This window comes from Oncorhynchus masou, chromosome 25 (genome assembly GCF_036934945.1).
Source record: "Oncorhynchus masou masou isolate Uvic2021 chromosome 25, UVic_Omas_1.1, whole genome shotgun sequence".
Classification (NCBI taxonomy): domain Eukaryota; kingdom Metazoa; phylum Chordata; class Actinopteri; order Salmoniformes; family Salmonidae; genus Oncorhynchus; species Oncorhynchus masou.
Window position 1 is genome coordinate 5,782,415 of NC_088236.1, and position 21,428 is coordinate 5,803,842.

Genomic DNA, 21,428 nt, shown 5'->3' on the forward strand with positions numbered 1-21,428 from the left:
AAAAAGTTGTCAATTTATACAAAGTTGGCCTGTCTGATCCAATTGTGATTGGAGTAAATTATTTTACATTTTGATTTATAAAAAAAATAAAAATAAATTGTTTTACTTGTCCCGGTCAAGAGAACAATCTGAGTTAATGTCGAGCCCTGCATCATCATAGCTAACATACATCATTGATAACAGACAGCGCCTCCAGAAAGTATTCACACCCCTTGACTTATTCCACATTTAGTTGTTACAGCCTGAATAAAAAAATAAACACTTCACACCCACCTACACACAATACCCCACAATGACAGTGATGTTATTTATTGAAAAGGAAATACAGAAATATCTAATTTACATAAGTAGTCCCCCCCCCCTCCCTCATTGCAATGACACTCCAAATTAAACACAGGTGCATTAAATTTCCTTTGATCATCCTTGAGATGTCCCTACAACTTGAGTTTCACCTGTGACCCAATTCAATTGTTTGGACATGATTTAAAAAGAAACACACTCGTCTATATAAGGTCCCACAATTGACAGTTCATGTCAGAGCAGAAACTATAGCATGAAGTCCAAGGAACTGTCTGTAGAGTTCTGAGATAGAATTGTTAATGAGGCAGATAACTGGGGATGGGTAATAAAACTAGTTCTAGAATGTTGAATGAGTTCTAGAATGTTGAATGAGTTCTAGAATGTTGAAAGAGTACATTGGCCTCCAACATTATGAAATGAAAGATATATGGAACTACCCAGACTGCCGAAGAGCTGACTGTCCCGACCAAACTTAGCAACCGAGAAAGAAGGACCTTGGTCAGAACTACCACCGACCACTCTGACAGAACTACAGAGTTCCTTGGCTAAGATGGGACAACCTGCCAGAAGGAAAACAGTCTCTCAGGCACTTCAGTGTTCTGTGATTTATGGCGAGGGTGGCCCAGACAGAAGCCACTCCTGAGAGACTGTAAGAGGTCAAAAAAAGTCCCGTGAAATACATCAGGCAAAAGATTCTGAGGAGACAAAAATGAACTCTCTGGCCTGAATGCAAAGTGCTATCTGGAGAAAACCAGGCACAGCTCATGACCTGTCTAACACCCTCCCTACCGTAAAGCATGGTGTCAGCATCATGCTATGGGGATGCTTTTCAGAGGCAGGGACTGGGAGACTGGTAAGGATAGAGGATGGAACAATGAATGGAGCCAAATACAGGCAAATCCTTGATGAGAACTTGCTTCAGAGTGCAAACGACCTTACGCAAACGACCTTACGCAAACGACCTTACACAAACGACCTTACACTGAGGCAAAGATATACACTTCTGCCGGTACAATGACACCAAGCAGACGGCCAAAGCAACGCTGGAATGGCTTCAGAACAAGAATGTGAAAGTCCTTGAGCGGCCCAGCCAAAGCTCAGACTTATATCCCATTGAAAATCTGTGCAAAGACTTTGAAGACGGCTGTTCACCACCACTCCCCATCTAACTTAACAGAGCTGGAGATAAATATGCCTGGAAGAATGGGTCCGAAATTCCCAGAATCCATCTGTGCAAAGACTTTGAAGACGGCTGTTCACCACCCCTCCCCATCTAACGTAACAGAGCTGGAGATAAATATGCCTGGAAGAATGGGTCCGAAATTCCCAGAATCCATCTGTGCAAAGCTGATACAGATATATATATATGTTTTACTCTGTTTATTTAACTAGACAAGTCAATTAAGAACAAAATCTTATTTACAGTGACAGCCTACCGGGGGAACAGTGGGGTTAACTGCCTTTGTTTAGGGACAGAACGACAGATTTTTACCTTGTAAGCTCAGGGGATTCGATCCAGCAACCTTTCGGTTACTGGCCCAACGCTCTAACCACTAGGCTTACCCGCCGCCCCAGACATAATACCCAAGATGACGCCACCAAAGGTGCTTCTACAAATTATTGACAAAGGGGTGTGAGAGATTTCTGTATTTAATTTTCAATAAAATTTTAGCAAAAATGTCTAAAACATGTTTTAACTTGGTCACTATGGGGTATTGTGTGTGTGTATATGGGTGAGAAATTCATTAAGGCTGTAATACATACACGTGGAATAAGTTAAGGGGGGTATGAATACTTTCTGAAGGCACCGTGCATCATCGTCAGATAAACATATCATCATAGATAAATCAGGAATGTCTGCTTCTAGCTTAGCTACCGATTGTTACGTTAGGTCCAAGAGACAGATTTTCACCCAAGTCAGATTAATGGTGTTCGAGGTTTCATGATGCTTGTATCTAAACCAAAGTAGATACGTGTCAATACGAGGTCCTAAACCTAGTATGAAAGAGCGTCCATGTGTCTTTTTGGTTAATATAGTGAAAATGTTTGCCTTGGGGGAAGTTGAGCCAATGGCAGTGGGGGAAGTTGAGCCAATGGCAGTGGGGGAAGTTGAGCCAATGGCAGTGGGGGAAGTTGAGCCAATTATTAGACTGACAGTTCACCTGACACAAGACTGAATCCAAACAAACATTACATTTTTGATATTTTATTTTTAATGTGCATTTTAAATGTACTGTGCTTTTTGCCACATTTTGTTGATAATGAACTCTGAAAAAACTCTGGATACATTCAGTAACGTGATAAGAATATTCCTGGAAAATATGGGGTAGGTGCAACATAAGACCAAAAAATGACAAGGGTTTGAGTGAGAGGACTAACTGGTGTCTCCAAAGTGGGCATACCTCTCCAGAGTGCACAGTTCCTAAGCAATTTCATTGCACTTGTATGACTCAAAGAAGAGGAACTAGAGCAAGCACACTTGTCGTTGTTTCGTTTGGAACACAACCCTGCATTCCCACCATCACACACTTATTATTGTTCAGGGGTTAACGCAGCATTCTCAGTGTTTCACGCAGAAAAATGTATAGCTACTTTTCACCAATACTTTTCTTTGGTATAGCCTACTTTTCACCAATACTTTTCTTTGGTGTAGCCTAGTTTTCACCAATACTGTTCTCAGCGTAGCCTACTTTTCACCAATACTGTTCTCAGCGTAGCCTACTTTTCACCAGTACTTTTCTCTGGTGTAGCCTACTTTTCACCAGTACTTTTCTCTGGTGTAGCCTACTTTTCACCAGTAAAATGCTAGATTAACTTCAAGCACGTTTTGGAGTGCCGCCGTTTCCCAATGTTTCTTGATGTCGGTATTTCATTTGAAGGTGTTGTCATATATGGCAGAGCACCAGAGTATTAAAGAGAAGGCTCTCTTTACCCACTATATATACAAATAGTAATTCGTTGACTTTATCAGACATTTTGTTTTGTCCTTACGAGTGCCTTTTTACGCATGAATCAATCTCTTCTTCTCTTTATGCTTCGGGTCCACAGTCCACACACGGCTTCGGGGCTTTGTGTGAGAAAGCCCCAAAAACAAATCAGGTTGCACTGCACACAGTTTTCCACGGGTCTTGTTTTGTGTGCACCTGCCGCAGGTGTCGCACAATCTCTCCGAAGTGGTTGTGTTGCGTGTCATGGTCTCTCTGAAGTGGTTGCGTGTCATGGTCTCTCTGAAGTGGTTGCGTGTCATGGTCTCTCTGAAGTGGTTGTGTGTCATGGTCTCTCTGAAGTGGTTGCGTGTCATGGTCTCTCTGAAGTGGTTGCGTTGCGTGTCATGGTCTCTCTGAAGTGGTTGCGTGTCATGGTCTCTCTGAAGCGGTTCCATTGCGTGTCATGGTCTCTCTGAAGTGGTTGCGTGTCATGGTCTCTCTGAAGTGGTTGTGTGTCATGGTCTCTGAAGTGGTTGCGTTGCGTGTCATGGTCTCTCTGAAGTGGTTGCGTTGCGTGTCATGGTCTCTGAAGTGGTTGCGTTGCGTGTCATGGTCTCTCTGAAGTGGTTGTGTGTCATGGTCTCTCTGAAGTGGTTGCGTTGTGTGTCATGGTCTCTGAAGTGGTTGCATTGCATGTCATGGTCTCTCTGAAGTGGTTGCGTTGCGTGTCATGGTCTCTCTGAAGTGGTTGTGTGTCATGGTCTCTCTGAAGTGGTTGTGTGTCATGGTCTCTCTGAAGTGGTTGTGTGTCATGGTCTCTCTGAAGTGGTTGCGTTGTGTGTCATGGTCTCTCTGAAGTGGTTGCGTTGCGTGTCATGGTCTCTCTGAAGTGGTTGTGTGTCATGGTCTCTCTGAAGCGGTTGCGTTGCGTGTCATGGTCTCTCTGAAGTGGTTGCGTTGCGTGTCATGGTCTCTCTGAAGTGGTTGTGTTGTGTGTCATGGTCTCTGAAGTGGTTGCATTGCGTGTCATGGTCTCTCTGAAGTGGTTGCGTTGCGTGTCATGGTCTCTCTGAAGTGGTTGTGTGTCATGGTCTCTCTGAAGTGGTTGTGTGTCATGGTCTCTCTGAAGTGGTTGCGTTGCGTGTCATGGTCTCTCTGAAGTGGTTGTGTGTCATGGTCTCTCTGAAGTGGTTGTGTTGCGTGTCATGGTCTCTCTGAAGTGGTTGCGTGTCATGGTCTCTCTGAAGTGGTTGTGTGTCATGGTATCTCTGAAGTGGTTGTGTGTCATGTTCTCTCTGAAGTGGTTGCGTTGTGTGTCATGGTCTCTCTGAAGTGGTTGTGTGTCATGGTCTCTCTGAAGTGGTTGTGTGTCATGGTCTCTCTGAAGTGGTTGTGTTGTGTGTCATGGTCTCTCTGAAGTGGTTGTGTTGCGTGTCATGGTCTCTCTGAAGTGGTTGTGTGTCATGGTCTCTCTGAAGTGGTTGTGTGTCATGGTCTCTCTGAAGTGGTTGCGTTGCGTGTCATGGTCTCTCTGAAGTGGTTGTGTGTCATGGTCTCTCTGAAGCGGTTGCGTTGCGTGTCATGGTCTCTCTGAAGTGGTTGCGTTGCGTGTCATGGTCTCTCTGAAGTGGTTGTGTTGTGTGTCATGGTCTCTGAAGTGGTTGCATTGCGTGTCATGGTCTCTCTGAAGTGGTTGCGTTGCGTGTCATGGTCTCTCTGAAGTGGTTGTGTGTCATGGTCTCTCTGAAGTGGTTGTGTGTCATGGTCTCTCTGAAGTGGTTGCGTTGCGTGTCATGGTCTCTCTGAAGTGGTTGTGTGTCATGGTCTCTCTGAAGTGGTTGTGTTGCGTGTCATGGTCTCTCTGAAGTGGTTGCGTGTCATGGTCTCTCTGAAGTGGTTGTGTGTCATGGTATCTCTGAAGTGGTTGTGTGTCATGTTCTCTCTGAAGTGGTTGCGTTGTGTGTCATGGTCTCTCTGAAGTGGTTGTGTGTCATGGTCTCTCTGAAGTGGTTGTGTGTCATGGTCTCTCTGAAGTGGTTGTGTTGTGTGTCATGGTCTCTCTGAAGTGGTTGTGTTGCGTGTCATGGTCTCTCTGAAGTGGTTGTGTGTCATGGTCTCTCTGAAGCGGTTGTGTGTCATGGTCTCTCTGAAGTGGTTGCGTTGCGTGTCATGGTCTCTCTGAAGTGGTTGCGTTGCGTGTCATGGTCTCTCTGAAGTGGTTGCGTTGCGTGTCATGGTCTCTCTGAAGCGGTTGCGTGTCACGGTCTCTCTGAAGTGGTTGCGTGTCATGGTCTCTCTGAAGTGGTTGCGTTGTGCGTCATGGTCTCTCTGAAGTGGTTGCGCGTCATGGTCTCTCTGAAGTGGTTGCGTGTCATGGTCTCTCTGAAGTGGTTGCGTGTCATGGTCTCTCTGAAGTGGTTGCGTGTCATGGTCTCTCTGAAGTGGTTGCGTGTCATGGTCTCTCTGAAGTGGTTGTGTGTCATGGTCTCTCTGAAGTGGTTGCGTGTCATGGTCTCTCTGAAGTGGTTGTGTGTCATGGTCTCTCTGAAGTGGTTGCGTTGTGTGTCATGGTCTCTCTGAAGTGGTTGCGTGTCATGGTCTCTCTGAAGTGGTTGCATTGCGTGTTATGGTCTCTCTGAAGTGGTTGCGTGTCATGGTCTCTCTGAAGCGGTTGCGTGTCATGGTCTCTCTGAAGTTGTTGTGTGTCATGGTCTCTCTGAAGTGGTTGCGTTGCGTGTCATGGTCTCTCTGAAGTGGTTGCGTTGCGTGTCATGGTCTCTCTGAAGTGGTTGCGTGTCATGGTCTCTCTGAAGTGGTTGTGTGTCATGGTCTCTCTGAAGCGGTTGTGTTGCGTGTCATGGTCTCTCTGAAGTGGTTGCGTTGCGTGTCATGGTCTCTCTGAAGTGGTTGTGTGTCATGGTCTCTCTGAAGTGGTTGTGTTGCGTGTCATGGTCTCTGAAGTGGTTGCATTGCATGTCATGGTCTCTCTGAAGTGGTTGCGTTGCGTGTCATGGTCTCTCTGAAGTGGTTGTGTGTCATGGTGTCTCTGAAGTGGTTGTGTGTCATGGTCTCTCTGAAGTGGTTGCGTTGTGTGTCATGGTCTCTCTGAAGTGGTTGCGTTGCGTGTCATGGTCTCTCTGAAGTGGTTGTGTGTCATGGTCTCTCTGAAGTGGTTGTGTTGCGTGTCATGGTCTCTCTGAAGTGGTTGCGTGTCATGGTCTCTCTGAAGTGGTTGCGTTGCGTGTCATGGTCTCTCTGAAGTGGTTGCGTGTCATGGTCTCTCTGAAGTGGTTGTGTGTCATGGTATCTCTGAATTGGTTGTGTGTCATGTTCTCTCTGAAGTGGTTGCGTTGTGTGTCATGGTTTCTCTGAAGTGGTTGTGTGTCATGGTCTCTCTGAAGTGGTTGTGTGTCATGGTCTCTCTGAAGCGGTTGTGTGTCATGGTCTCTCTGAAGCGGTTGTGTGTCATGGTCTCTCTGAAGTGGTTGCGTGTCATGGTCTCTCTGACGTGGTTGTCTTGCGTGTCATGGTCTCTCTGAAGTGGTTGCGTTGCGTGTCATGGTCTCTCTGAAGTGGTTGCGTTGCGTGTCATGGTCTCTCTGAAGCGGTTGTGTGTCACGGTCTCTCTGAAGTGGTTGCGTGTCATGGTCTCTCTGAAGTGGTTGCATTGTGCGTCATGGTCTCTCTGAAGTGGTTGCGTGTCATGGTCTCTCTGAAGTGGTTGCGTGTCATGGTCTCTCTGAAGTGGTTGCGTGTCATGGTCTCTCTGAAGTGGTTGCGTGTCATGGTCTCTCTGAAGTGGTTGCGTGTCATGGTCTCTCTGAAGTGGTTGCGTGTCATGGTCTCTCTGAAGTGGTTGCGTTGTGTGTCATGGTCTCTCTGAAGTGGTTGCGTTGTGTGTCATGGTCTCTCTGAAGTGGTTGCGTGTCATGGTCTCTCTGAAGTGGTTGCATTGCGTGTTATGGTCTCTCTGAAGCGGTTGCGTGTCATGGTCTCTCTGAAGCGGTTGCGTGACATGGTCTCTCTGAAGCGGCTGCGTGTCATGGTCTCTCTGAAGTGTTTGCATTGCGTGTCATGGTCTCTCTGAAGTGGTTGCATTGCGTGTCATGGTCTCTCTGAAGTGGTTGTGTGTCATGGTCTCTCTGAAGTGGTTGCGTGTCATGGTCTCTCTGAAGTGGTTACGTGTCATGGTCTCTCTGAAGTGGTTGCATGTCATGGTCTCTCTGAAGTGGTTGCGTGTCATAGTCTCTCTGAAGTGGTTGTGTGTCATGGTCTCTGAAGTGGTTGCGTGTCATGGTCTCTCTGAAGTGGTTGCATGTCATGGTCTCTCTGAAGTGGTTGTGTGTCATGGTCTCTCTGAAGCGGTTGTGTTGCGTGTCATGGTCTCTCTGAAGTGGTTGCGTTGCGTGTCATGGTCTCTCTGAAGTGGTTGTGTGTCATGGTCTCTCTGAAGTGGTTGTGTTGCGTGTCATGGTCTCTGAAGTGGTTGCATTGCATGTCATGGTCTCTCTGAAGTGGTTGCGTTGCGTGTCATGGTCTCTCTGAAGTGGTTGTGTGTCATGGTGTCTCTGAAGTGGTTGTGTGTCATGGTCTCTCTGAAGTGGTTGCGTTGTGTGTCATGGTCTCTCTGAAGTGGTTGCGTTGCGTGTCATGGTCTCTCTGAAGTGGTTGTGTGTCATGGTCTCTCTGAAGTGGTTGTGTTGCGTGTCATGGTCTCTCTGAAGTGGTTGCGTGTCATGGTCTCTCTGAAGTGGTTGCGTTGCTTGTCATGGTCTCTCTGAAGTGGTTGCGTGTCATGGTCTCTCTGAAGTGGTTGTGTGTCATGGTATCTCTGAATTGGTTGTGTGTCATGTTCTCTCTGAAGTGGTTGCGTTGTGTGTCATGGTTTCTCTGAAGTGGTTGTGTGTCATGGTCTCTCTGAAGTGGTTGTGTGTCATGGTCTCTCTGAAGCGGTTGTGTGTCATGGTCTCTCTGAAGCGGTTGTGTGTCATGGTCTCTCTGAAGTGGTTGCGTGTCATGGTCTCTCTGACGTGGTTGTGTTGCGTGTCATGGTCTCTCTGAAGTGGTTGCGTTGCGTGTCATGGTCTCTCTGAAGTGGTTGCGTTGCGTGTCATGGTCTCTCTGAAGCGGTTGTGTGTCACGGTCTCTCTGAAGTGGTTGCGTGTCATGGTCTCTCTGAAGTGGTTGCATTGTGCGTCATGGTCTCTCTGAAGTGGTTGCGTGTCATGGTCTCTCTGAAGTGGTTGCGTGTCATGGTCTCTCTGAAGTGGTTGCGTGTCATGGTCTCTCTGAAGTGGTTGCGTGTCATGGTCTCTCTGAAGTGGTTGCGTGTCATGGTCTCTCTGAAGTGGTTGCGTGTCATGGTCTCTCTGAAGTGGTTGCGTGTCATGGTCTCTCTGAAGTGGTTGCGTTGTGTGTCATGGTCTCTCTGAAGTGGTTGCGTTGTGTGTCATGGTCTCTCTGAAGTGGTTGCGTGTCATGGTCTCTCTGAAGTGGTTGCATTGCGTGTTATGGTCTCTCTGAAGCGGTTGCGTGTCATGGTCTCTCTGAAGCGGTTGCGTGACATGGTCTCTCTGAAGCGGCTGCGTGTCATGGTCTCTCTGAAGTGGTTGCATTGCGTGTCATGGTCTCTCTGAAGTGGTTGTGTGTCATGGTCTCTCTGAAGTGGTTGCGTGTCATGGTCTCTCTGAAGTGGTTGCGTGTCATGGTCTCTCTGAAGTGGTTGCATGTCATGGTCTCTCTGAAGTGGTTGCGTGTCATAGTCTCTCTGAAGTGGTTGTGTGTCATGGTCTCTGAAGTGGTTGCGTGTCATGGTCTCTCTGAAGTGGTTGCATGTCATGGTCTCTCTGAAGTGGTTGCGTGTCATGGTCTCTCTGAAGTGGTTGCGTGTCATGGTCTCTCTGAAGTGGTTGTGTGTCATGGTCTCTCTGAAGTGGTTGTGTGTCATGGTCTCTCTGAAGTGGTTGCGTTGTGTGTCATGGTCTCTCTGAAGTGGTTGCGTGTCATGGTCTCTCTGAAAAGTCCACCCCATACCTATCAGACCAGAATGACTCCACATTAGGACTGTTACTCTGACTGTATTACCCCCACCCAGGCGGTCACGAGTCATGGAGGCAGTCAAATTCCACCTGACCATTTAGTCACGGTAATTATGCTTCTCCAAGCTCTGATGCTGCTCATGGTCATTAATAGCCGAACAAACTTGCTAACTGCCTGGTACTCAGCACTCTATTGTCCTTCTAATCACTCTGACATCAATGCAAATGTATTTGAAAAATCAAATTAAACACTTAATGAGAGCCCATGAGCTCATTTTGCGCAACATTTTTATAAGCTATGCAATTGCAAGGGAAAACAGAAAATGGCCTCTAATAAAAAGAGGATGATCCCATCAGCTTTCTATAGGCTAGGCCTACTATATTTATTTCTGCACTTTCCTAACAGTATGCAAATATTAAGCACATTGCTTATCTTTACAACAGGACTATAGTCTACTTGGCTGGCATGAAAATGAACCACAGGAAAAGCGTCCTCCATTCTCTATTTAAGTGCATAGATTACAGGTATTTTTTCACCGTGCCCCTGTTTCGAGACAGGTCCATGATAATTATCCGTTATAAATTAAAATAAACTTCACAAATATATGTAAAGACAAGATTAAATCAAGAATAGTCTGATGGGTGACAATATTAGCCTATCAGTGTGAATTATATATTATCACGGCAAGAAACAATCATAGTCGCACACCTCTCGTAGCCTATCCCATATGTTTTTATAAGGTTTGTATCACAACTAAAGTGGCCAAATAACTTCTTAAAATGAAGCACATTAATCCTCTTTACAACAGGTGTAGAGCCTAACTGGCAAACATACTGAATGCAGCACATGAGTTTCGAGTTTGGGGAAGATAATTTTCACCATTAAAAATGCACCTTTTTATAATAAAAGCATTAGATGCATAATCACATTTGTGGTCACTTTGGATAATGGTGTTTTCCCGCTAATGTATCTACTGCCGTGTGCGTATTGCTGAGCTTATTATGTGAAGAAATAGTTTAATATATTCAATCGTTTATCAGCATTTTAAGTTAAACACATGGGCTGTTGCGTCAGCCACATTGCGTAAAAAAAAGTGTTTTTGATGCTAGTGGTTGTATTAATTTGGGATCTATCACCTCCCACAACTGTCCCAGACTGTTTTGGAATATTTATTTCTCCCACAGAATAGAATAGGTCAACTTTTGTACCATGGGGGAATAGTAGATTGACATAGGCTGGTGCTTTTGCTGTTTGTTGGCTGATGAAATGTAAATGTGGACAATTCTTCCAATATCTTCCGATAAGCACCTTGGAATTGGATAAGGTGCTTCGGCAGGATTTAGGGAGAAGGACAGCAAAAGGCATGGATTTATGTGCATTATGGCCACAACGGGGATGCCGCTGGGAAATTCGAGGCATTAGGGCTATCTCAAACTGTGAAATGAGAGACTGATGTAGTGTGTTCAGTCTGCACAAAAAAAACAAAGCAGAGGTCATGCCTTTTAAAGCAACCATTTTTCAAATCATCATTAGAGTCGCATCTCGCAGCCTTACAATGTATAAAAAAACTAAACGTATAGCCCAACGTTTGTAGACGCTTGTAGACGCTAAAGTTAAAATAATAACTCTAAATTAAGCATATAGGAGTACCTGTGTCTTTGTTGACCACTCAACACAGAATAGCCACATGTGCGCACTCCCTCGAATCGTTTGGAGAAAAAATCCTTTCTATAGTATTCAGTTTTGTTCAATTGTGTTCTTCATACTATAAAATAATGACACTGAATTCTAAGCAAACCTTGTCTGCTAAATGAACTAGTAGCCATATGGCAGGACAACTCAGAGTATGTTCTTCTGAAATTAACTACATTTTCTTCGTATCATGCTTCTTTAGACCTATCTAAAATAAATCATGGATTTATTGTGAAGGTATAGGATATATTACATGGATTTATTAGACTTTTATAAAATGGCTTATAGGCTCTGTGTGGAAGCCAGGAGATGCTAAATGTGTTTATGTTAATTAACGGTCAATTACCTTGAGACTGACCAGTTATTTGCTTGATGTCACAGGCTGATGAAATTTTGTCACAGCCCTACTCCAAATCCATGCCCCATGGACATACAAGAGTGCAATAACTGTTTTTTAAATTTAAATTTAATTTAATTTTATAAAAAACAACAACAAAAATGTACCCCCCAATTTCGTGGTATCCAATTGTTGTACTACTGTCTTGTCTCATCGCTACAACTCCCGTACGGCTCGGGAGAGACGAAGGTCGAAAGTCATGCGTCTTCCGAAACAACCCAACCAATCCGCACTGCTTCTTAACACAGCGCGCATCCAACCCGGAAGCCAGCCGCACCAATGTGTCGGACGGAACACCGTGCACCTGGCGACCTTGGTTAGCGTGCACTGCGCCTGGCCCGCCACAGGAGTCGCTGGTGTACGCGATGAGACAAGGATATCCCTACCGGCCAAACCCTCACTAACCCGGACGACGGCCAATTGTGCGTCACCAGAGTCTCTGGTGGCACAGCTGGCGCTGCGATGCAGTGCCCTAGACCACTGCGCCTCCTGGGAGGCCCTATAACTGTTTTGAGTTTATCCATAGACACGTACTGTTTCACTTCCTGTTGTGAGGAACAGTACAATCTCTTATATGTTGTAACATCTACATGTCACATTAACTCATCATTAATTTCTACCCAAACTGTGCCATCCCTCCCAGACTCCTGTCTCACCGAGGCAGTTGAGAGCACCGTCTCAGTTGGCTGTGTTTTTGTTTTTCTGCGTCGAGGTCTCAGGCAATCGGGAGGGGGGAGGCTTGAAGTCGGCATTTTAGAATCATAATGAAGACTCTTCATCAGCAACGTCGATTTTTAAAGCTCGATATTCGATCCTCCATCCGACTCCCAACTCATCTAAATTCTGCAGCATTTGCAATGCTGTCAGTGCGTCAATTCGTTTGTTTGGGCTTGCCATTGTGAACTACACACATAGTATGTTGTACTCGATGTCAGATTTGACTCTGAGGGGAATTTATATGCCATGTCCAGCCTTTCATAATAAAATAACTAGACTGCCACACAATACCCACCATTTTTCATCGTCATTGCACTATTGTTCTAAGTAAAGTCATCCTCTTCACCCAGATGAATGACATTTGATTATGTTACTATTTATTTGTATTTGTTAATTTATTATTTTATTTATTATTGTAATATATATATTTTTGTTGCTTAGTAGCCGGAGTAATGCTGGCGCGTGACTGGTCTTGTGCTGAATGCATGGACAGCAGAGATAATTTTTGGGGAAAAAGTGAAGTTTGAAAATAGTGCTGCACCACCTTGAATTTTAAGAGTTATTTGGCAAAGATAAGTGTCAATAAAACGGCAGAATATTCTGATACCATATAGAAATCAATGTTTTACGTGACTCTGAAGGAGGATTTGATCAATTGATGATCCTTTCCCTGCATCTGTAAATTACAAGATGATAGGCCTAACATTGTCACTCATCAAGATTGTCAATTTAATCTTGTCTGTAGGCTCTTAACTCTTATGTGTGAAATGAGTTTAGGTGTAGTTTGGATGGGCCGGGCTGTGCAGGTTGACTGAGTTTAGGTGTAGTTTGGATGGGCCGGGCTGTGCAGGTTGACTGAGTTTAGGTGTGGTTTCGATGGTCCGGGCTGTGCAGGTTGACTGAGTTTAGGTGTGGTTTGGATGGGCCGGGCTGTGCAGGTTGACTGAGTTTAGGTGTGGTTTCGATGGTCCGGGCTGTGCAGGTTGACTGAGTTTAGGTGTAGTTTGGATGGGCCGGGCTGTGCAGGTTGACTGAGTTTAGGTGTAGTTTGGATGGGCCGGGCTGTGCAGGTTGACTGAGTTTAGGTGTGGTTTCGATGGGCCGGGCTGAGCAGGTTGACTGAGTTTAGGTGTAGTTTGGATGGGCCGGGCTGTGCAGGTTGACTGAGTTTAGGTGTGGTTTCGATGGGCCGGGCTGTGCAGGTTGACTGAGTTTAGGTGTGGTTTCGATGGGCCGGGCTGAGCAGGTTGACTGAGTTTAGGTGTGGTTTCGATGGGCCGGGCTGTGCAGGTTGACTGAGTTTAGGTGTAGTTTGGATGGGCCGGGCTGTGCAGGTTGACTGAGTTTAGGTGTAGTTTGGATGGGCCGGGCTGTGCAGGTTGACTGAGTTTAGGTGTAGTTTGGATGGGCCGGGCTGTGCAGGTTGACTGAGTTTAGGTGTAGTTTGGATGGGCCGGGCTGTGCAGGTTGACTGAGTTTAGGTGTAGTTTCGATGGGCCGGGCTGTGCAGGTTGACTGAGTTTAGGTGTGGTTTCGATGGGCCGGGCTGTGCAGGTTGACTGAGTTTAGGTGTAGTTTGGATGGGCCGGGCTGTGCAGGTTGACTGAGTTTAGGTGTGGTTTCGATGGTCCGGGCTGTGCAGGTTGACTGAGTTTAGGTGTAGTTTGGATGGGCCGGGCTGTGCAGGTTGACTGAGTTTAGGTGTAGTTTGGATGGGCCGGGCTGTGCAGGTTGACTGAGTTTAGGTGTAGTTATCTATATATTTTTTAAAGTTATATTGTCAAGCCTCTGTAGGAAACATTTTGAGATTATAGAAATATAGATAATAGAATCGACATGACCATTTTAATTTTACATTTACGGACTGGCGTCCATCTTTGTGTTACTAATTAGAAGTTAAAATGTAAATTCAATTTAAAATGTCAATTGTGTACCAACTAAATAAATACGCTTTTGTCATACAGTTACAATGTAGTTTGGATTATTGCTTGAACAGTCGCTAAGATTATATTTGGTTGTGATCTTTGAAAAATACCTATTTTTGGATGCAGAAGTTGTAAGCTAGAATGTTAATGCTCATTGGCATAGGCTGGAAGCAAAGCTAGCCAATGAGCCATTTTACAGGTCGAAGTGTTTTAGTAAAATGCAGTTGATTGGCGACGATAACAGAACATTTCTCATCAGTTTCTCTTTGATAAATCTGATGTAGCCGTTGGTGATTTCCATTTCCATGTATTGCCATGTAACAAACATGTGAAGTTCATATGAGCATGTCAAATTCGGTGTCAAATGAATGCTATGAGTCTTTATGAGAAATGAAGGAAACTGGTCCCTTCTGAAAGTTTTAATACCCCTTGGCCTTTTTCCACATTTTGTTGTGTTACAGCCTGAATTTTTAAAGTTATTTAAGTTATTTAAATTGAGATGTTTTTTTTCTCCCCCCACTGGCTTACACACAATAACCCATAATGTCAAAGTGGATTTTTTGTTTGTTTGTTGAAATGTTTACAAATTTTAATTACAAAATGAAAAGCTGAAATGTGTTGAGTAAATAAGTATTGAACCCCTTTGTTGACGAGCCATAAGTTCAGGAGTAAACATTTGCTTCATAAGTTGCATGTGTGTGCAATAATAGTGTTTTTAATATGATTCTTGATACCCCACACATACAATTATCTGTAAGGTCCCTCAGTCAAGCAGTGCATTTCAAACACAAAGACCAGCGAGGGTTTTCTAATGACTCGCAAAGAGGGGCACCTATTGGTAGATGAGTTAAACAAAAGAAAAGAAAAGCAGACACTCAATATCCCTTTGAGCATGGTAAAGTTATTGTTATGGTGCATCAATGCACCCAGTCACTACAAAGATACAGGCGTCCTTCCTAACTCAGTCGGACAGGAAGCAAGCCGCTCAGGGATTTTTCCATGAGGCCAATGATGACTTTCGAACAGTTTAATGGCTGTGATAGGAGAAGTGAGGGTGGATCAACAATATTGTAGTCACTCCACAATACTAACATAATTGACAGAGTGAAAAGGAAGCTTGTACAGAATAAAAAATATTCCAAAACATGCATCCTGTTTGCACTAAAGTAATAAGGCACTAAAGTAATACTGCAAAAATTAATTTTTGGCCTGAAAAATAGTGTTATGTTTGGGGCAAATCCAACACATTACTGAGTACCACTCTCCATATTTTCATGCATCGTGATGTCTGCATCATGTTATGGGTATTGTTTCTAATCATTAAGGACTGAGGAGTTTTTCAGGATAAAAAAAAATAAATAGAATGGAACTAAGCACCGGCATTGTGTGTAGATGTGTGAGAGAAAAAATCATATTTAATACATTTTCAATTCAGGCCGTAACACAACCAAATTAGCGAAGAATTCAAGTGGTGTGAATACTTTCTGAAGGCACTGTATACATTTTTCATCCATCCTAGATATTAGGAATAAACAAAGGCTTTGATTTCTTGTCAAACAGATCGAAAAAGAGTTTTAGAAAACATCTACCAGAAAAAAAATCTTAAAAGATATCCGAAATACACCAAAACACAACAATGTTGACATAAAGACCCCTGCCAACTAATATCAACATCTTAATATTTAATTTAGAATCTTTTTTTCGGCCTTCTGTAAGTATAAGAAAGTCTTTTTAGCCAATGTTAGCCCTACTAGTTTGCTAATGTTAGCCCTACTAGCCTGCTAATGTTAGCCCTACTAGTTTGCTAATGTTAGCCCTACTAGTTTGCTAATGTTAGCCCTACTAGTTTGCTAATGTTAGCCCTACTAGTTTGCTAATGTTAGCCCTACTAGTTTGCTAATGTTAGCCCTACTAGCTTGCTAATGTTAGCCCTACTAGCCTGCTAATGTTAGCCCTACTAGCCTGCTAATGTTAGCCCTACTAGCCTGCTAATGTTAGCCCTACTAGTTTGCTAATGTTAGCCCTACTAGCCTGCTAACGGGGAGAGACTATAAGGACACCGCTGACGCTTAAACCAACTAGCAAAACCCTTAAACTTGACCCTTACCCTAACCTAATTTGAATAAATTGAATATCGGTTTGGGCGTCAGGCGTGTCCTTATGGGCTTTTCCCTGCTAACGTTACGTTAGCACTGAATGAGTCTGGCAGTTGCTATCGACACCCAGCTTACATTTACATGAAGGGAAACCAAAGTTTTGTAAATAGATAACGCCAACTAACCAAATGCCAAATTTTTTTAGCTGAATGCAGTTATCTTGATAAAGATTAAAATCTTTTTTTTGTTTGTTTGGAAAACATTTACATTTAAAAAAAAATCTGTCTCAGCCTTTGGGCAATTCCACGGTAACGAAATTGTGGTCTGACCTCCTAGGCTCTTCTGTATAATATTCTTCCAATTGTAATGTTGTATCACCCAAGTTACCGTAATGAGACATGATCTAGTCCCCTAATAAGCTACAGTAGACATGATCTAGTCCCCTACCAAGATACAGTAGACATGATCTAGTCCCCTACCAAGATACAGTAGACATGATCAAGCCCCCTACCAAGCTACCGCAATGAGACTTTATTTAGCCCCCTACCAAGCTACAGTAGACATGATCTAGTCCCCTACCAAGCTACCGTAATGAGACATGATCTAGTCCCCTACCAAGATACAGTAGACATGATCAAGCCCCCTACCAAGCTACCGCAATGAGACTTTATTTAGCCCCCTACCAAGCTACAGTAGACATGATCTAGTCCCCTACCAAGCTACCGTAATGAGACATGATCTAGTCCCCTACCAAGATACAGTAGACATGATCTAGTCACCTACCAAGCTACATTAGACATGGTCTAGTCCCCTACCAAGCTACAATAATGAGACATGATCTAGTCCCCTACCAAGATACAGTAGACATGATCTAGCTCCCTACCAAGCTACAGTAATGAGACATGATCTAGTCCTCTACCAAGCTACCGTAATGAGACATGATCTAGTCCCTTACCAAGCTACCGTAATGAGACATGATCTAGTCCCTTACCATGCTACCGTAATGAGACATGATCTAGTCCCCTACCAAGCTACCGTAATGAGACATGTTCTAGTCCCCTACCAAGATACAGTAGACATGATCTAGTCCCCTACAAAGCTACCGTAATGAGACATGATCTAGTCCCCTACCAAGATACAGTAGACATGATCTAGTCCCCTACAAAGCTACCGTAATGAGACATGATCTAGTCCCCTACCAAGCTACAGTAATGAGACATGATCTAGTCCCCTACCAAGCTACAGTAGACATGATCTAGTCCCCTACCAAGCTACCGTAATGAGACATGTTCTAGTCCCCTACCAAGATACAGTAGACATGATCTAGTCCCCTACAAAGCTACCGTAATGAGACATGTTCTAGTCCCCTACCAAGATACAGTAGACATGATCTAGTCCCCTACAAAGCTACCGTAATGAGACATGATCTAGTCCCCTACCAAGCTACAGTAATGAGACATGATCTAGTCCCCTACCAAGCTACAGTAGACATGATCTAGTCCCCTACCAAGCTACATTAGACCTGATCTAGTCACCTACTAAGCTACAGTAGACATGATCTAGTCCCCTACCAAGCTACCGTAATGAGACAAGATCTAGTCCCCTGCCAAGATACAATAATGAGACAAGATCTAGTCCCCTACCAAGATACAATAATGAGACATGATCTAGTCCCCTACCAAGCTACCGTAATGAGACATAATCTAGTCCCATACCAAGCTACAGTAATGAGAAAATCTAATTTGCTAAATGATGTATGTTGCCTGGCTGGTGGCTGCTCGAAGTAGGTAGCTCCTAGGCAATGGTATATTCCTGTCCTTGTGTGTGTGAGGGAAGTTGATCCCCCCCCAGCCCCCAGATGGTATATTCCTGTCCTTGTGTGTGTGAGGGAAGTTGATCCCCCCCCAGCCCCCAGATGGTATGTTCCTGTCCTTGTGTGTGTGAGGGAAGTTGAACCCCCCCAGCCCCCAGATGGTATATTCCTGTCCTTGTGTGTGTGAGGGAAGTTGATCCCCCCCCCAGCCCACAGATGGTATGTTCCTGTTCGTCTCCCCACCAGCCCCTTTACCCCACCCGTAGTTAGCAGTTATTTCTCCCCTGTTCTCAAGCCCAGATGGTATCTTCCCGTCCTGTTGAGAGAGACTGACCCTCCACCTCCCCCTTTTCTAACCCTTAGGTGGTATGCTCCACCAATTGCTGTACCTCACCATAGGTAGGCCTTGCAGTTATATCTGCTGTTCTCAAGCCCAGATGGTATCTTCCTGTCCTGAATGCCCCCCCCCCCCCCAACCTCAAGATGGTGTGTTCTGTCCTGTTGTGATGGTGCCTCCCCCTTCCTGCCACCCTCTCCCTGCCCCATAGTACCCACTCCACCCGCGTGGTCTGTTGTGAGGCAGGTGACAGGGGGAGGGGGGGGGAGGGATCAGCTGTGCCAGTCCCTGAAGGCCACACCACACTGACTGCCTGCCCGTACGCTGGCACACACAGTTCCAGGCACTGCCAACACGGAGAGAGAGCTGTGCCTCCGGCCTTCCCTCGTCACCAAGTCTACTGAGCCACTCTGGATACCACTGATCGTCTTAGTAACCGGATGGCAAACAACCAAATGCAGATAACCATTATTCTTCGTCTTCTCTATCGAACATGAAGCCCTTTGCTCGGGGCTAAGAGGAGAGGGGATTTTCCTCGTCTTGGTTTTTGTGGAATTGGGAGGGTATTAATTCTGTGTCTGTCGTGAGGTGACATCTTGAGATGCTGACAGGACACCTGGAGAAGAACAGCAGGTATGGAAACATTTTTAAAAAGGGCTCGGTTGGTGGACGGTGGTGATGAGGCTTGTCTCCGCGGTGACCGGGGGTTTTGTTTTAATGCTCAGTGAGAGCTATCGGACACGCACAGCGGATTGATTTGCGGCAACGATCGACATGAAATGGCTTCTTTCTTCTGTGCTGTGTCGATGGTACACCGAGGATGAATTGTCAAGAGACAATCTGTGCAAGGAGTGTGGGACCATCCAGGGTTGTTTGGATATCTTGTTTTGTTAGTTTTAGTGTAGCCTATAAATTGCTAAATAATAGCTGATTTTTCATTCTTAAGATGCATATTTAGTCTACTTTTTTTTAAAAACAACACACAACTCTTTTATTTGTCATTGTGCCCTAAGCTTGTGTAATGCCCCACATTGACAAGGGCACATGAAAGCTTACGTTTGTAGCTTCTGGAAATTGCATAAAAGCATTATTCAGAGCCATTAGGCTCATTTACACCTCAGGCCTTTTCATCTCAGAGAAAGGAAGACTTTCTGTTTACTAAATTAAAGCAGATTTTAGAGGCAGAGGACATTGCTCAAGACATGGGTAGAGGATGTATGGTCCACAGACAGTAGGATATGGGTAGAGGATGTATGGTCCCGTACAGTAGGATATGGGTAGAGGATGTATGGTCCCGTACAGTAGGATATGGGTAGAGGATGTATGGTCCCGTACAGTAGGATATGGGTAGAGGATGTATGGTCCCGTACAGTAGGATATGGGTAGAGGAGGATGTATGGTCCCGGACAGTAGGATATGGGTAGAGGATGTATGGTCCCGTACAGTAGGATATGGGTAGAGGATGTATGGTCCCGTACAGTAGGATATGGGTAGAGGATGTATGGTCCCGGACAGTAGGATATGGGTAGAGGATGCATGGTCCCGTACAGTAGGATATGGGTAGAGGATGTATGGTCCCGTACAGTAGGATATGGGTAGAGGATGTATGGTCCACATACAGTAGGATATGGGTAGAGGATGTATGGTCCCGTACAGTAGGATATGGGTAGAGGATGTATGGTCCCGTACAGTAGGATATGGGTAGAGGATGTATGGTCCACATACAGTAGGATATGGGTAGAGGATGTATGGTCCCGTACAGTAGGATATGGGTAGAGGATGTATGGTCCCGGACAGTAGGATATGGGTAGAGGATGTATGGTCCCGGACAGTAGGATATGGGTAGAGGATGTATGGTCCTGTACAGTAGGATATGGGTAGAGGATGTATGGTCCCGTACAGTAGGATATGGGGAGAGGATGTATGGTCCACAGACAGTAGGATATGGGTAGAGGATGTATGGTCCCGTACAGTAGGATATGGGTAGAGGATGTATGGTCCCGGACAGTAGGATATGGGTAGATGATGTATGGTCCCGGACAGTAGGATATGGGTAGAGGATGTATGGTCCCGTACAGTAGGATATGGGTAGAGGATGTATGGTCCCGGACAGTAGGATATGGGTAGAGGATGTATGGTCCCGTACAGTAGGATATGGGTAGATGATGTATGGTCCCGTACAGTAGGATATGGGTAGAGGATGTATGGTCCACATACAGTAGGATATGGGTAGAGGATGTATGGTCCACAGACAGTAGGATATGGGGAGAGGATGTATGGTCCACAGACAGTAGGATATGGGTAGAGGATGTATGGTCCCGTACAGTAGGTTATGGGTAGAGGATGTATGGTCCCGTACAGTAGGATATGGGTAGAGGATGTATGGTCCACAGACAGTAGGATATGGGTAGAGGATGTATGGTCCCGTACAGTAGGATATGGGTAGAGGAGGATGTATGGTCCCGTACAGTAGGATATGGGTAGAGGATGTATGGTCCACATACAGTAGGATATGGGTAGAGGATGTATGGTCCCGGACAGTAGGATATGGGTAGAGGATGTATGGTCCCGTACAGTAGGATATGGGTAGAGGATGTATGGTCCCGGACAGTAGGATATGGGTAGAGGATGTATGGTCCCGGACAGTAGGATATGGGTAGATGATGTATGGTCCCGTACAGTAGGATATGGGTAGAGGATGTATGGTCCCGTACAGTAGGATATGGGTAGAGGATGTATGGTCCCGTACAGTAGGATATGGGTAGAGGATGTATGGTCCACATACAGTAGGATATGGGTAGAGGATGTATGGTCCTGTACAGTAGGATATGGGTAGAGGATGTATGGTCCCGTACAGTAGGATATGGGTGGAGGATGTATGGTCCTGTACAGTAGGATATGGGTAGAGGATGTATGGTCCCGTAGAGTAGGATATGGGTAGAGGATGTATGGTCCCCGTACAGTAGGATATGGGTAGAGGATGTATGGTCCCGTACAGTAGGATATGGGTAGAGGATGTATGGTCCCGTACAGTAGGATATGGGTAGAGGATGTATGGTCCACAGACAGTAGGATATGGGTAGAGGATGTATGGTCCCGTACAGTAGGATATGGGTAGAGGATGTATGGTCCCGTACAGTAGGATATGGGTAGAGGATGTAGGGTCCCGTACAGTAGGATATGGG

The 21,428-nt window shown here is 45.1% G+C and overlaps 1 protein-coding gene across 1 annotated transcript in view; it reads left to right on the forward strand.

Annotated features, from left to right (window-relative positions):
* The first annotated feature begins 18,546 nt into the window (after positions 1-18,546).
* wdfy3 (WD repeat and FYVE domain containing 3) overlaps positions 18,547-21,428 on the forward strand; it is a 224,097-nt gene continuing 221,215 nt past the window's right edge. The window contains exon 1 of the mRNA XM_064936580.1: positions 18,547-18,876. Coding sequence (XP_064792652.1) covers positions 18,845-18,876 — 32 coding nt within the window. The 5' untranslated portion in view covers positions 18,547-18,844. The remainder of the gene's footprint in view (positions 18,877-21,428) is intronic.